The sequence below is a fragment of the Martes martes genome, assembly GCF_963455335.1.
Source record: "Martes martes genome assembly, chromosome: 13".
NCBI lineage: Eukaryota > Metazoa > Chordata > Mammalia > Carnivora > Mustelidae > Martes > Martes martes.
Window position 1 is genome coordinate 937458 of NC_137901.1, and position 15997 is coordinate 953454.

Below are 15997 nucleotides of genomic sequence, written 5' to 3' on the forward strand. Positions count from 1 at the left end.
TTGGGGGGCAAGGAAACAGGACTTTAACCTACAACCACATGGAACTCGACCCCCTGCGGGGACCTACAGAGGAGACCAGCATGCCGACACCCGGACTGCAGCCCCGGGAGACCGTGTGGCTCCGACCGGCAGAACTGGGAAGTAATACACTTGTTTTAAGCCACTAGATGGATGATAATTTTACAACAGCAACAGGACACTAACACAACTGCCTACCTGGTCTTCCTTTCTTCGTATTCTGAGTCAATTTACAATCCTGCTTCCCGCTCCCGAGCTCTCCTCTTTCCCCTCTCCTGTGAAATAGGCCACGGGTAAGACAGGCGGGTCAGCAGAAGACAGCGGCGTTCTGCTCACACGGGACAGTGTGTGCTGACAGCCCGCGCCCAGACTCTCCCGGGCGCCCCGGTGCTTCATGCGGTGCCAATTACACACCAAGGGGAAGCGACAGTCGGCACGTGACAGGTCCAGGAACCACCTGCCCTCACACCGTAACGCGGTGAATAAGGCTGCGCAGACGGTGGGCGGGCGCTTAGCAAACACGAACCACCCAACACTTCTCCTCCTCCCAAGATAATTTCATATGAAAAATAAAAACCACGAGGCCTCGGAAAATACGGGAGTACAGAGAGTCCATCAGGCTGAGGACCCCAAGGAAGATCACCTCTCGTCAGCCTTACAGAAAGCGGAACAGAGGCTCTGCAAGCCACCTGGCCGTGGTGGGTACAGGGACCCCGTCAACTCTTCGCTGAGCACCAACACGTGCGTGCCCACACGGAAGACACGACGGTCCGAAACAGACCCGGTCCGCGCCTCACGGGGCTCAGACTCATTCACTGGTAAACTGAAAATGATGGCAGTGGCAACTGGCAAGAGAGGCCCCTCGCCCTTGCAGGGTGCCGCTGGAGTCCAGGCTGTGGGGGCTGCGTCCAGGAGGAGGGGAGGGTGTGCGCGCAAGACCCGCCGGAGGAGGGCAGGAGGGCAGCGCCCGGCTCAGGAAGGACTGCCAGCCGCCCAGGCCAAGCCGCAGCTGTCCACGGGAAGTCTGGATCCAGAGTCGGGACACAGAAGGTGGCAGGATTCGAGATCGCGCACACAGCCAGTAACTCCTACAAGGAGAGCGACTAGAGGTCCACGCCGCTGCGTCCTGCAACCAGGACGCCCAAGACAGCAGTGTGTTCTGAAAGATGAGACACAGAGACACACACATGTAAAAAGGAGAAGGAAATGTTTCCCATAAAAATGGAAGATTAAATACATGATCTACTTTCAATACCAAAAATGCTGCTTTTTCTTAGGGCCCAAACCTACCGAACAGAAAACAAGAGATTATGACAAAATGTAGGAAGCTGGAAAGCAGAGGGACAGATGGTCAATAAAGAGATCCGAGACCCGAGACAAACAGAAGTCTCGGCACCGCAGCGGGAAGCAGGAGACCCTCCAGACCCCGGCGGGCAGGTCAGGCGTCTCGTGGACCTCGGCAGTGGGTGTGCAGGACCGAAGGCTACTGAGGAAATATCTGGGTGCTCAGATGACCCATCCCCCCAGAGATCAAGGGACAGCAAGCCCCTGGGCGAGGGAGGGCAGGAGAGAAAGCAGAGGGCGAGGCGAAGGGAGGGCGCGTGAGCCAGCCTGGCCCCCTTTCCCGCCGGCCCGGGAGGAAGTCTGCGCTGAAGGGAGGAAGGAGGACAGAAGCCCGCGGCCAGCGTTGGCTGCAACCGTCAGGCAAGAACCGAAGCACCTCACATACGTTCATTTAATTCCTAGTTGGGGAAAATTTTACTATAAGAAAGAAAAATAACGAAAATCTCCAAGACAAATACGGTCTGTCCCCGTGACGTGACATCACTCAGTTTAAAAAGAGGAGGGACCGTGACGGGTGCTGAGGCCGGAGGCGTGAGGACGTGGCGCGCAGCCGAGTGAGCCAGACACGGGGAGACAGACCCTGAAGGGCTTCGCTTCCACCAGGGGACGACAGTCAACTCCACGGACACTGAGGTACAGAGAGGCTACGTACGGGGACTGGGAGTGGGGCTGGCGAAGCGCTTCACGAGTGCAGAGCTCGGGCTGGGGAAGAGGCCGGAGGCCTGCGGGCGGGCCGAGGGGACAGCGGCACAAGGGCAGGACAGCGCTCACCGCCACTGCACCGCTCACTCGGGGAGACGCGGCTAAGACAGTAAATTTTATGTGTGTCTGGTAGAATTTTCTTACAGAGGAACAATTTCTGTAAATATTGCTGATATCCGGCTTCCCAGCAGCCACGTAACCCCCGGAAGACGGCGATTTCCTCATCTTTATCCACATCTCCAACATTCCAAGCTGGTTTCTACCCCGACGGTCTGCCTGAACACACCACAAGGACCCTTCCCAGATCAGGCCCTGCGGTCCGTGGGGTTACCCTGGAAAAGCCAGATCTGCGCCACCAGGCACGTTCAGGCAAGAGTCTGATCCCTTGGGGAGCCCAAACCCCGAAGGAGAAAGAAGTCCTGAAGGCCTCCTGCCCTGGGAGGCCCGGAGAAGGGGGGCTGCGGCCCCGGGCGCCCTCCAGGGGCCTGGATTCCGCATGGTCCCAGAAGAAAAGTCTAGAGCCAATGACAAACTGGGGGACACATTACAGCCCAGACATAAAACCATTCCTCGTAAATAAAATGTAAACAAGCGAACACTCTGAATGACAGATGAGCAAAGACAGTTCATAAACGAGACAGACAGCTGGCTGCGGAGATCACGTGCGGCCGCCCGGGAACCCCCACCCTTTCCACACACCCCTGGGGGATGCTCGGGGCTGGTGCCGTCCGGAGCGCCGCGGCAGCCCCGGGAGGACGGACGGCACAAGCGCAGGCGGGCGGGCTCCCCTGCACAGGGAGGACTGCCGGGAAGCCCGTCGTAAAGGCGGCGGCAGGTCCAGAAGGAAGCGGAGGCGCGGCGGGAGGCGTGAGCACGAGCGGAGTCGAGCACGGGGGCCGCGCGAGGCCTGGAAGGCGCCGCAGAAGGCCCGGGACCGGAGAGAACGCTGGGCAGCCGGAGCGGCCGGGGCCGGGAGGCCGGCGGGGGCCGGCGGGAGGAGCCTCACTTCAACTCTCGCGGGAAGGGGAAGTCAGCCGAAGGTTTTAACGCTAGGAACAATTTTTGTTTGCAAAAGAACTTCTAAAACACGCAAATTAAAACAACTGAAAGAAAGAATTCTTAGCACTCCGTATGCTTCATGACCAGTCCTGGATAACGAGGCACTCTCCATGGCTGGTAAGAGCGTGAACAACTTTTCTGGAGGACAGTTTGTGACAATGCATCAAAGGCCCTCTTTTTTGTAATGTGAATAAATTTAAAGCACGGGCTCTAATTATCCTATGACAACATGAACATCTGAAAACATGAAAAATGTATACAAGACTGATCTACAAAGACGACCGTTACTGTGCTGTGCCGCTTAAAAGCCCACCCAAGGGGCGCCTGGGGGGCTCAGTGGGTCAAGCCTCTGCCTTCGGCTCAGGTCATGATCTCAGGGTCCTGGGATCGAGCCCCGCATCGGGCTCTCTGCTCAGCGGGGAGTCCGCTTCCCCCTCTCTCTCTGCCTGCCTCTCTGCCTACTTGTGATCTCTGCAAATCAATAAATAAAAATCTTTAAAAAAAAAGTCCACCCAAAAAGCACGGAAGACTTTAGTATCAGTGACTAGACCTGGTCACACGTGTCTGACAACCACACTATCGCTGATAGTAGTAAGTGGAGGGACAGTCACTTCAAGGAGCCAGGAGAGGCAGCACCTGTCACCACCCCCACCAGCCCCAAGGGCCGCCTCACTCCAGTCACCATCCACAAGACCACACAACATCCCCACAACAAGAGAACCATCATCTTAGAGACTCAGGCAAAAGCTCCTCTCATCCGTGAGGTAGCAGGCCTAAAACTGAGTTAATAGGTTTCCTCAGAAAAATTCCTTTTTTCTTATTCTCTGCATCAGCTCATTTCTTTTAAAATCGTCAACTAGAAAACGAATATGTATACAAAATGCAATTAAAATTCAAAGTGCTACTTAAATATATTATAATATAGTGTATGGAATGAGATTTTCACTCTTTTTCATTAAGTTCTTTGAGCGATTGTGTTGCATTTTAGCAAAAGTCACAATCTTATCAAGTTTAACGCTAGAAAAGTAGTACAAAGAGTCTGAAAGATAATGAACATAACCAACATCATGTTTAGTAACCTCCACTTCAGAGATGGAGCCTTTGAACTGGCAAGCAATTTATTCCATTTCCAAAGCAATTTTCCTATTGTATTGAAAATTTTACCTCAGTATTTAAAAACAATAAGATGATGAATAATGGATTTTTTCAGAGACAGGATAAGCAGAAAATCTTAAGTGTCTTTGTTGCCTAGTGTCATACACACTTAATTGGTTTGTCACTCAAGAAAAATCAACGTTTCCAGCAATTAAGTATAATTCTGGAAACATATTTTTAAAACGAGTAAAAACAATGTGAACAAAGACGACAGAACAGATGATACCAAACCCAAGAGTACTGCCACACTAAGAAATGGAGACAGCTCTCTTAGTTGCTGCCAAAGGTTTAGAAAAATTGGGAACTTTCAACAAAACACTCAAGTACTAGAAGGTGCATAATTTACATGTATCTAAGTAAAAGTGAAAGTAGGTCAATACAATAACTAGCTTAAACTCACATTAAGTATCGAACAGCCTTATTGTTTCCATTTTGAGGAGAAGCATTTCTGAGAAGCCAACTGATAGTAAAGGGAGAAACCATTTAAAATATGCCTAGTGCTTAAGCCTTCTTTAAGAAAAATAAACACTGCCCCCTTTGCCTGCATGTTAATAAAGTAGAGAAACAAAGAAACAAAGTGTTATAAAGAAATGTGTATGTTTCCTTCACCAAACACAGCTTCCAAGTTCAAGTGTGTCACTGATGAGTCATTAACAAGCAGCAAAACCATACCCTGGGAAGTTGGGACTCTTCCCTTCCAACAACAGCAGAGGAGATAAACAGCAGAATAGCTGTTGAAAAATGAACAAAAGAGCATTGCCTGAAAAGCACACCTTGACCTTAGCAATGAACACAAGCAAGAAAGGCAAGGGCCAGTCAGTGCTCGTGCCCAGAGACGCCCGCCACCCGCGTGAACTATGTACGTGGTAACCTCGGAGCCACTGACTCCTCTTCCGCGGCGTTCCCTCACAAGCCTCAATGCCAATCTCCTCCCATAAGAAATTACACCAACACTACACATAAACTGAAACAAGCTTCTAAATTAGAGTTAATGGTACAATATCTAATATTATGTAAATGCCAATCCAGAAATTAAAAGCTAAGTGGTCAGTTAGCGCAGGACACGTAATCCAGTTTCCTTAAACTGTGATGTTCATAATCACCAAATCTATCTTCGTGCTAATACTGTCAGTTGTAGAAGATGAAGTGAAACCTACCTGTTCTGGCAGGTTTAAAGAATTTCACAAGCTCGAGTGAACTACAGATCCTTAAAAGAATGTCTCCGGCTCCAAGGAGTCCTGGGTCTGAGCACTTGAATAAATGCTACCTTAAGACTCATTCAGGAGGGGCGCCCGGGTGGCTCAGTTGGTTCAGCGTCTGCCTTCAGCTCAGGTCACGGTCCCAGGATCCTGGGATGGAGCCCCACACTGGGCACCCTGCTCAGCAGGAGTCTGCTTCTCCCTCTCCCTCTGCCATTTCCCCAGCTTATGTGCCCGCTCTCTCTCTCTCAAATAAATAAACAAAATCTTAAAGAAAAACAAAAAAGGAAGAGCCATTGGTACTTGAAAAAACCTTTTCAGTTGTGAATCATCACAGAAAAACAGAAGTTTGATCTTTTACAACTAGCAAGGTATTTTTTAGATCATCATCATACTTGTACAATTTTTAAGATTCAGAGAAAATTGTGTATAGACACCCAGAATGAGAAAACTAGCATTAAAAAATTTGTGTTGCCTCTATCAAGAAACACACTAATATTTTAGAGATAATCAGACACTAGCCATCTGTTCTCAGCATGTATCTCTTCTCAAACACTAAAGTTTAACTATTGTAACACTGCAAATGGCTCTAGGCAGGGCCAAAACCTACAATGCAACGTGAAGCAAAGAAAGGGAACTAACAGACACAGATAAACAAAATGATGTCCAGCGTCAGTCATTCTTCTTTCCACTGTGAAGATGATCTCAATGACAGAGGCACCATTTAAGAGACAGAAATGGAAAATCAAATTAACAAATACCTTACTCTTACCCAGCTATACATAATACAAGAAAAAAATCAATGCCTCGCATTTGTTTATAGAAAATGATCTTATACAGTAATTACACTCTCACTGAACTATTAAATACTATGCATGGGACATAGCGTTTCATTCACCTAATAACTTCCGAAAAAAAAACCTACAAAAAACCAACCCCCCCCCCAAAGAAATCAAGAACATCCTCATGTATCAACGACACTCAAATCCTATCTAATTCGTCCCCTTGAAATTTTCAAGTAAAACCCAATGATGAAAAATTTTATACAAGTTGTAACTATTTATGATCACTATATTTTAACCACATGTGTCCTAAACTGGTATGATTATAATGAACTGAAAGTAATTTCACTCCAAGGAAAACCTGAGAACCTTTAAAATACATTACAATTCCTTATACGTTATGAACACAAAATGACATTTTTACATGGTCAAAAAAGGTCTTTTAAAACTTACAAAGCAAGAAAAGCCCCTATCAAAGCTGTTTTCCTAACAACTAATTAGCTTTCCATTGCCAATGTGGAGGAAAAAGACCTCATACTATAAACTTTGGCTCTTGGAAATGTAAGACTGCATTTGCACTTTTTATTTTTTTAATCTATTTTTTAGCTGTATTCTAACTTATAGCACACATTTCCCAAAACAGAAATACTAGAAAAGCCGTAATATTGATACAAAACTTTAATCTATTCACTTTACAGTTCTGAAGTATGAAATGAGAGATTTTCTTATATATCAAGTTAAAAGTACTCTTAAAACCAGCTTTGCTAAGGACATCTTACTGCCATAAGCATACCTACAGAGATGAGGGGAGGTGACCAGAAGTGGGGCACAGGGCCAGGCCTCTCTCAGAGGCAAAGCAAACCCTGAGACACCCAGCACCTGTGGGGGCGGCTGCGCTCACCGGTGAGTGCACTAGAACACCGCATTTTACACTCTACATGGGAGACTCGTACCCAAACAACTTGCTAGTGAATGAAAAAATAAATAAGAAGACTGACTTTAAAATAAAAAGAGTAAAGACAAAACCAGAACAAAAGTAAATGACTCCTTCCTGCCAGTTCCAGGGCAAGACTCCCTCCCCCAACCTGCACCCGCCGTAAGCGCACCTGTAACCCTGAAGAGGACATGGGGAAAGGTGAGGAGGAGGAGGCAGACCAGGAGAGACCTCAGACCCCAGAGGGCACACAACAGTGATGTCCCAATGTGCTCCTTCGGCCTCCTTCATCCCAAACTGTGTACTAGAGAGTCAGCAGCCTGAAAAGCGGGGGCACAAACCATAGAGCCCCTGAGAACAGCCCGGTCCCTCCTGCCATCCCTACCACTGTCATGGGAACCTAGAGATGAAGGCCCCAGGCCACACTGGAGGAGGCCACAGGCTGCAACAAAGAGGCACTCCTCCCTCCCCTAGGAGACTAGGGGACAACAGCAGAGCCCCATGGGCACTGCAGACCCATGTCCCCCCAGCGGGAAAGGGGCACCCTCCTCTCCCAGGTGCCAAAGGGAACCTAGCTTTCACCCCATCTGCCAGTAACAAAGCTGCACCACCTCATCCCACTTCCCCACCCCCCAGTCCCAAGCGGGGTCAGAGGAAGCCTGATAAAACAGAGAAGATCTGAAGAAAGTCCAGAGCCTATAGCATAATATCCAAAATGTCCAGGGTACAATAAAAAAACATTCATTATACCAAAAGCCAGGAAAATCTCAGCTTCTGAAGGAAAGATAATCAACAGATGCCAACATGGAAGGGACGCATATCTGATAAGGATTCTAAAACACCCACATAAAGATGTGTCCGTGGGCCATTACAAACATACTTGAAGCAAATGACAACAAACAGCTATTTCAGCAAAGAAAGCTAATAGGAAGAAGAATCTGAAGGAAATTCTAAAACTAAAAAATACAATAATGGAGATTTGAAAACTTAACGCATAGGGTCCAGGGGCAGAAAAGAAGAAACAAAGGAAAAATCAATGAACTTGAAGAGTGAACAACAGAAATCACCCAATCTTGAGGGAAAATGGACTTAAAACAAATGAGGAGAAACTCAGGACCCTCCGAGACACAAGAAGAGATCACACAAGGTGTCTCCAGAGAGGGCATTAGAAGAGATGAAAGAGAGTGGGGCTCAAAAAGTCTTTAGACAAATGATAGCTGAAAACTTCTAACTTGACAAAAGATATCAAACTTGTAGATGCAAGAGCCTACATGAACCCCAGACAGTATAAACCCAAAGAAATCCATGCCAAGACCCATAATACTCAAACTACCAAACTAAAGACAAGAAAAAAAAAACTTGGAAGTAGTGAGAAATGACACCTGACCCACGGGAAAAGAAAACAATCCAATGACATCAGATTTCTCATCAGAAGTCACGGAGACCAGAAAGATGTAACGTAACATTTTCCAAGCGCTAAAATAGAAAAAGGACAGTCCAGCCCAAGTTGTATCGTATCTGGTGAAATTACCCTTCAGGAATGAAGGCAAAACAAGGCCTCCTAAGATGAAAGAAAACTAAGGGAATTTGCTTTCAGCAGACCAACACGAAAAGCGTAGCAAGAAATTCTTAGAACAGAAATAATACAGTAAGAAATTCAGGAACTTCAGGAAAGAAGAGAACATAAATAGTGAAAACATGGGTCCATATAATAGGCATTTTTTCTCCTTTTGAGTTTTCTAGATTACGTCTGAGAGACAGCAAAAATTAACACGGGCTGATGCGTAACTGTAGTCACAGATAAGGGAAATATTTACGTACTTTTCCATATGAAGTAAAATATTTATGTAATCATACAAGACACTTACTTTACCTATAGGGGCGAGTAAAGGGATGTAAAGAGGTACAGATTCTTCACTTTACTTACACTGATAAAACAACACCACCAGAACACTGCGATGAGTCACATACGTATAATGTAATACTAGAACTAGCAGTAAATAGCATCTATACAAAGAGATACAGCGGAAAAACACCGTAGGTAAATCAAAATGGAATTCTGAAGATGCTCAAGTAACCCACAGAAAAACAGGAAGAAGAAAACAAAGAAACAACACAGCAATCAGAAAGGAAAATGACAGATATAAGCCCTAACTTGTCAATCATCACACAGAATGTGAATGTTCTAAATCCATCAGTCCTAAGACAGAGACAGGCGCAGTAGATACAAAACGTAACCGACCATATGCTGACTCCAAGGAACTCCCCTCACACACAAGTAGGTTGAAAGTAGAAGGATGGAAAATTATATGCCAGGCAAACATTAATCAGAAGAAAGCACGAGTAGCTAAATTAATGTCAGAAAAAGTAAAGCCCAGAGCAAAAATACTACTAGAGACAGATGGGAAATAGATAATAGTAAGAGCTTTGGTCCGTCAAAACAGAGCAAGCCCAAATACGTTTGCACCAAATGACAGACGGGCAAACCAGTAAAGTAAAAGTGGATAAAATCAAGAGGAAACACAGACAAATGCACAATTACAGTTAGAGACATCAACCACCAGCCCTCCACAACCAGGAGAACAACTAGACGGTGAACCAGCCGAGATAACCCACACGATCTAATCAACATTTCAGCACATTTCACCCAAGGACAGCACAATCCATTTTCTTTTGGGCCCTGAAATTCTTACCAATATGCCATATGCTTGGTCACAAAACAAACCACCAAAATTAAATGAAGTAACACGAAGCATGTTCTTTAACCACAAAGAAATCTTGCTAGAAATTAGTGACAGCAAACAATAGCAAGTTTTCCATACACACTCCTAAGTAACCCATGAGACAAAGGGGAAGTCTCAAAGTAAAACAAAATGCCAAAAATTTGTGGGACACATATAAATCGGTGCCAAGAGGAAAATTTACAGCACAAAACGCTTACGTTAAAAAAGGAGGAAAAGTCTCTAATCAATAATCTAAACTCCCACCATAAGAAACATGAATAAAAAGAGAAAAGTAAACCTAAATAGCAAACAAAAAGGAGGAAAAAATAAAGCACAGAAATTAATAAAACCGAAAACAAAACTACAGAAAAAATAAGAAAAATAAAAGATGGTTCCTTGAAAAAAAAAAAAAAAATCAATCCTCTAGTAAGACTAAGCGACAAAACAGTGAAGGCACAAACCACCACCATCTGAATGAAACAACATCAAAAAGGTAGTGAGAGACTACCACGAACTCTACACACATAAATGCAGCAACTCTCCTGAAAAGGACCAATTCCTCCACTGGCACAATCACAACTCACCCAAAATGAAACAGCTCATTTGAATAGCCTAGTTAACTATTAAAGAAACTGAGTTTTTAAACTGAAACACCCAAAAAAGAAATCTCTAGGTCCACATGGTTTCACTGGAAAATCCTACCAAACATTTAGAGACGTTAACAGCAACCCTATCTGGTGTCTTCCAGAAAGCAGGAGAGACGGGAACACTTTCCAAGTCATCGCACGAGGCCAGGTATGGGGGTAAAATCTGAGTCACTGCCCTTCTATTCATGGAAGAGAACCATATAGTCAAGTGCAGCCCTGCTCTGAGGGGAACTGGGGTCTGCAGGAGCCAGCAGGGGCATCTAATTCCATCCTGGGTGGGGCTGAGGTAATGGAAGGTTTCAAAAGAAAAGCAATTTTAGATGCTGACAGAGCCACTGAAATACGGAGATTTTAAATGCCAGAAGAAACAGCCTGAAGAATCCAAAATAAGTGCCTCTAGGGTGAGATGCTACGGCGAGGAGAGAGCAATGAGCAGAGCAGAGCCACAGTGTCTTCTCATAAGCCTTTTACCCTATGTTACTATGATCAGATACAAGCAAACGTCACAAAATAACGTAAAAGCACAACTTCCAGTCCAGATCCAACTTGCCCTGCTCCTCTTACCCGAGTCCAACCATAAGCTTGGAAACAAAGTAAGAGCCAAGGAAAGGAGAGCCCTGGAAGGTGGTGAGGCAGCAGTTAAGAGGAAGAGGGTTGGGCTGGCTTGGGACCAAGGACCAGAAAAATTACACAGTAGGAGGACGTCCTACGTGCCCTCACTCAACAGAAGGAAGGAGACAGGCCTGGCATTCCCCAACTCCCAACCTAGCAAGAAAAGGCAGCCCAGAAGGATCATTCCTCCCCTGGAGGGTGCAAGCGTCCACCACCACCAGCGAGAGAGATCAACACGTGCTGGGGGAAATGGCATCCTTCCCCATGGACCGAAGACTCCACTGTGCCATCACGGGACCCTGGTGCATCTGGGCAGCACCAATCAGAGGAACCCTGCCGCAAAAAGAGGTTAGAAGCCTCAGAGAGCGGCTGTGTCTCCATGAGCCTGAGATGCCCCTCTCTCACCAGGAGGAAACCAGGCAGCACCAGCAAGCACAGCCCCAAGCTAACCGTGTCTATTCAGGGCCTGAACTCCCCTCCTCTGCCACCAGAGCCCAGAGCAGCAGGAGGAACCAGCAAGAGGAATCGGAATGGCCACAGTGGGGCTGAGACTCCTCCCCTAACCAGACACACGCAGCAGGCAGCAGGCACGTGCACAGCGGGCACAACCACAGCCACCACCCACCCAACAGAGCGTCTTCATCACGTGCACTGACCATTCCTCCTCTTACCAAGAGACACTGGCCTCGTCCTCTCAGCAGCAGAAGCAGAGATGAAGGAGAGTTCCTGTACACCGCAGAAACCGGCACACCAAAAACCGGAGCACAAAATTAAACTGTCATGGGACTCACAGCCCACAGATGGAGGCCAGGACCTACAGGCTAACCCTAAACACGGTGCTCAGCTGCTGAATTAAGAGCTACAACGAGAACCCACATTCTCCACATGGAAGAGACAAAACGTCCAGGATAAAATAAAAAATCATCAGTCCTACCCAGAACAGAAGATTCACAGTGTGAGTTTGGAAAAGATGATCAACAGACACCAAAACTCAGATTAACTCCGATACTGGAATTACGTAACGATCGTTTTAAGCAGCAAACGTAAACGTGCTTCAACAGCCAATTACAAATCCTCTGAAAACAAAGAGAAATTACACAACTGACAATAATGAAAATGATCCGCTGCTGCGTGAGACCCACAGAAGACTGCAGATGACAAAGGGCAGAACTAGGGAATCTGACAACAAAGCAGGACAATTCACACAATCTTAAGAAGGCAAAAGAAACGGGGGTGGGGGGGAGCCTGCGGGAATTATGGAATACTAACAAAAGAGCCAACGTCTGCGCCACCCCAGCACCAGCAGGAGAGAGAGAAGACAGTGGGAACCAGAGTCCGGGAAGCACCTCCCTAACTTCGGTGAAACAAAACCGAACAGACTGAAAACTTACCAAATTCCAACCGAGATAAACCGAAAGAAATCCACAGCAAGACCCACAATTAAATTTGTAAACATGGAAGACAAATGCCACCTTGAAAGCTGTCAGAGAAAGATGGCACATGACCCGCGGGGAAACACCGACGGCAGAGGCGTGAGCGCCGCAGCAGGAACCAGGGGGCTGGGTGGGCGGCACCCGGGCTTCAAGGCTCTTACCAGAGACCTGTCAACCCGGAATTCTGTATCCAACACATCCACCCTGCAGGAATGAAGAGGAAATGAAAACGTTCTAAGGTGGAAGAAATTCCAAGGCTACAGAAAGCGCTTCTAATAAGAAGGAATGGAGAAAACAAGAGTCGCGGAGCCCCCGGAGAGAGCAGCGGCGCGCGAGCACCGGCCCGTCCGCCAGACCGTCCGCGGAAGCGCGAGCTGGGTACGGCGCACGCGGGCTGCAGCACCGGCGGGAAGACGGCAACGCGAGCCGGACGCCAGCCGGTGTCCGCGCCGCGCTCCACGACGAAGACCGCACCGCGGCGCGCGGGGGTCGGCCCCGGCACGCCCCTGCGACGGAGACGCGCTCCGGAGAGACGCGAAGACCCCGCCGCAAACGCGGCCCGCGGATCCAGACAGTGAGGACGACTGAGAAGCGGAAGCGAAAACGCGAACAAGAGCGCGCGCTAACGTAGCACCAACCAACTTCAACACAGGTCCGGGACCGGCAGGCGCCCCCGCGAGACCCGCGTGCGACAGACCCACGACGAGCGCGAGGCAGCCGGAGGCGAGCGGAGGCGAACAGCGGCCGTGTCAGAGCGCGGAGGACGAGCGGACCGAGAGCGCGGGGCAGCGAAGGCCGCGACCCCCCAGAGGACACGGGGATCCTGGACACGCGCCCGGCACGCGCCGCAGCGGTGGCGCGAACCTACCGTGCGACGAGGGGCGGCTTCCCAGGAACGCTGTCCCCAACGCGCCCCCGAACTACCGACACACGCGCCGCCACGGGTGACACGACGGAGGAAAGGGACGCGGCCGTCCGGGCCGAGCACGACGCGCAGGCCCCGCAGCAGGTTCCCCGGCAGCCCGTCGCCGCCCGCTAGAACGACGGCGCTCGAAACCGGGCTCAGGTCGCCGGGGTCGGACCGCGGGCAGGCAAGCGAGCCGAGGTCCGTCCCGCGTCGGGGCTACAGCTTCTCCCGCAGCGCCGGGCAGGGGCCGCGGTGACCGGAGGGCTGGACCCGGCGACGGCTGGACACCGACCACGCGGGTGCTGGGCCGCACCGCGTGCAGCGTCGGGGGCGCCGTCGGCTCCCGGACCTCGGGCGGCGAGTCGAGCCCCGCCTGGGGCGCCACGCTCAGCGGGGAGTCGGCCTGAGGCCCGCGGCCGCGCCCGCACGCGCGCTCTCCCGCGCGGGTCAGAGAAGTCCGGTGCCTCCGCGGGTCCTCGCGGCGGCACGTCGGGTCCGCGCAGGCCGGCGTGGCGTCTTCCTCTAAGTCTGTTCCCCGCAACCTCCCTCCGCTTCGGCGGGAAGCACGTCGGGCGCGAGCGGGGGCCCCGCCGCACCGGCCCGCGAGGCACGTCGGGTCAGCGCGCACGCCCCGCCGGCCCCGGGGGCCCCTCGCTCCGCGGCAGCCGCGCCTCCCCGCCCGCTCCGTGTCCGCGGCCGCGCGCTCACGGCCCCCGGGACCGGCGCGGGGCCCGGGCGGCAGCGGGGTCTGCGGGGTGCGCGCCGCCCGGCCGGCCCGACGGAGCGCCGCAGCGGCCCCCGCAGTCCAGGCCGCGGGCGAGTGCGGGCGCCCCCCGCCCGGCCCGACGCGGCGCCCGCAGCGGCTCCCCGCGAGGGCAGGCCGGCGTCGGGAGCGCTGCCGCGGCCTGCGGGCGGGGACGGACGCGCCGGCGGGGCTGCGGGGCCCCGGGGGCAGGGACGCCGCGGGCGGAGGGACGGGGGCGCGTCCTCACCTGCTGGGCCGCTCGGCCCCGGGCCCAGGCCCCGCCGCGCTGTAGTAGGCCGCGCGCCTTCGGTTGGCCGCGGCCGCCGCGCCGCGCACGGGGTACAGAGGGATCTGGTCCGCCATGTTCCGGCCGCCCCGCCCCGCCCCGCCCTGCCCTCTCCGCTCCGCTCCGCTCCGACCCGGCTGAGGCGCCGCCGCGCGTCCCGGCCCGCCCCCCGCGCGTCGGGGCTCCACGGCGTCACGCGCGGCGCAGCTTGATGACGACAGCGGGCGGCGAAGGTAGGGCGCGGAAGGCGGCGGCGTGACGAGGCTCCGTGCGCGGGCCCGGTGACGTTCCCGCGCGGCGCGGGCGCGAGCGCTCCGAGGCTCCGCCCCCTCGCGCGCCTGGGCCGGGTGGCGTCACGGCGCGGCGTGCGCGCGCGCGGAGGGGCTGTGTCCCGGCGGCGGCGTGCGCGTGCGCGTTCGGCGGAAGCCGGCCCTTCCCGGGCGCGCGGGGCCGTGCGGGGCCGCGCCCGCCGCCGTGTCAGCTGCCCCGCGCCTGCGCACGGACGCTCGCGGGAGGGGCCTCCGAGGAGCCGCCGGCGTCCGGCCCGCAGCGCCCCCGCCCCGCGCCCGCACGGCCGCCCGCCCGGAAACCCGCCTCCCGCTGACCCCCGCGACGGGCGCGTCCGTCTGGTCCGCGGGCAGCGGCGGGGCGCGGCGGCGGGGCCGGGGGACGTGCGCGCGGGGCCGGGGGACGTGCGCGCGCAGCCGGCCTCGAGCGCGCGCCGGGGCTCCCCTGGACCCCCGCCCGCCCGGGTCTGCGGCCCCCGCTCCGGCTCCGAGACGCCCGGTGTGCGGGCCCCCGGCCGGCCGGCGCTCGCGTCCTCGGCGCTGCCCGGAGGACTGCTCGGAGGCGCCTGCAGCGCGGGGTCGCCGCTCCGGACGGCGCGCGCCCTTGTCCCGGGTCCCCCCCGCAGGAGCACCCGGGTCCCCCCCGCGCCGCCCGCCCCCCCCGCAGGAGCACCCGGGTCCCCCCCGCGCCGCCCGCCCTCCCGGGGCGCCCCCACCTGCTTCCCGGCCCCCTTGGGGCGACCGAGTGTCCGCCAGCCCCAGACCCGCGGGGACGGGGCGCTCGCGGGCCCGACGCGCGCCGCGCTCCCCCTTCGCCGCCGGCGGAACCCGCCCTGACCCACGCCCTTCCCCCTGCGGCGAGGGGCCGCGACCTCGGAAGGCTCCCGGGGCGAGCCGAGAGCTTCGCGAGTTGCGTCCCGGGGGCCGCTTTCTGAGGCGCCGCAAGGCTGTGCCGCGGGGGTCGTTGGGTTCCGGGCGCGTCGGGGGTTCCCCGCGGGCCGCGCCCGCCGCTCCGTGTCTTACACTTCCCCGAGGGGAGGAAGATGGGTCCGTGTCGGTGCCTCACGGCTGAGCGCTGCGTTTCTCCGGGTGTCTCGGAATGTCGGTCCGCAGGCGGCGGGCGGGACGCGCTGCCCCCCCTAGTCCGTCGCGCTGCCGTGGCCT

At 53.2% G+C, this 15997-nt stretch overlaps 1 protein-coding gene across 3 annotated transcripts in view; it reads right to left on the reverse strand.

The window, feature by feature from the left end:
• The window catches only part of ATP9B (ATPase phospholipid transporting 9B (putative)), a 235012-nt gene extending 220301 nt beyond the window's left edge, over positions 1-14711 (reverse strand). For 2 of the 3 annotated variants that reach the window (XM_080821146.1, XM_080821145.1), the window contains exon 1: positions 14508-14711. In XM_080821146.1, coding sequence (XP_080677272.1) covers positions 14508-14623 — 116 coding nt within the window. In that variant the 5' untranslated portion in view covers positions 14624-14711. The remainder of the gene's footprint in view (positions 1-14507) is intronic. The other variant, XM_080821147.1, reaches the window with a different exon arrangement.
• Positions 14712-15997: the final 1286 nt, after the last annotated feature.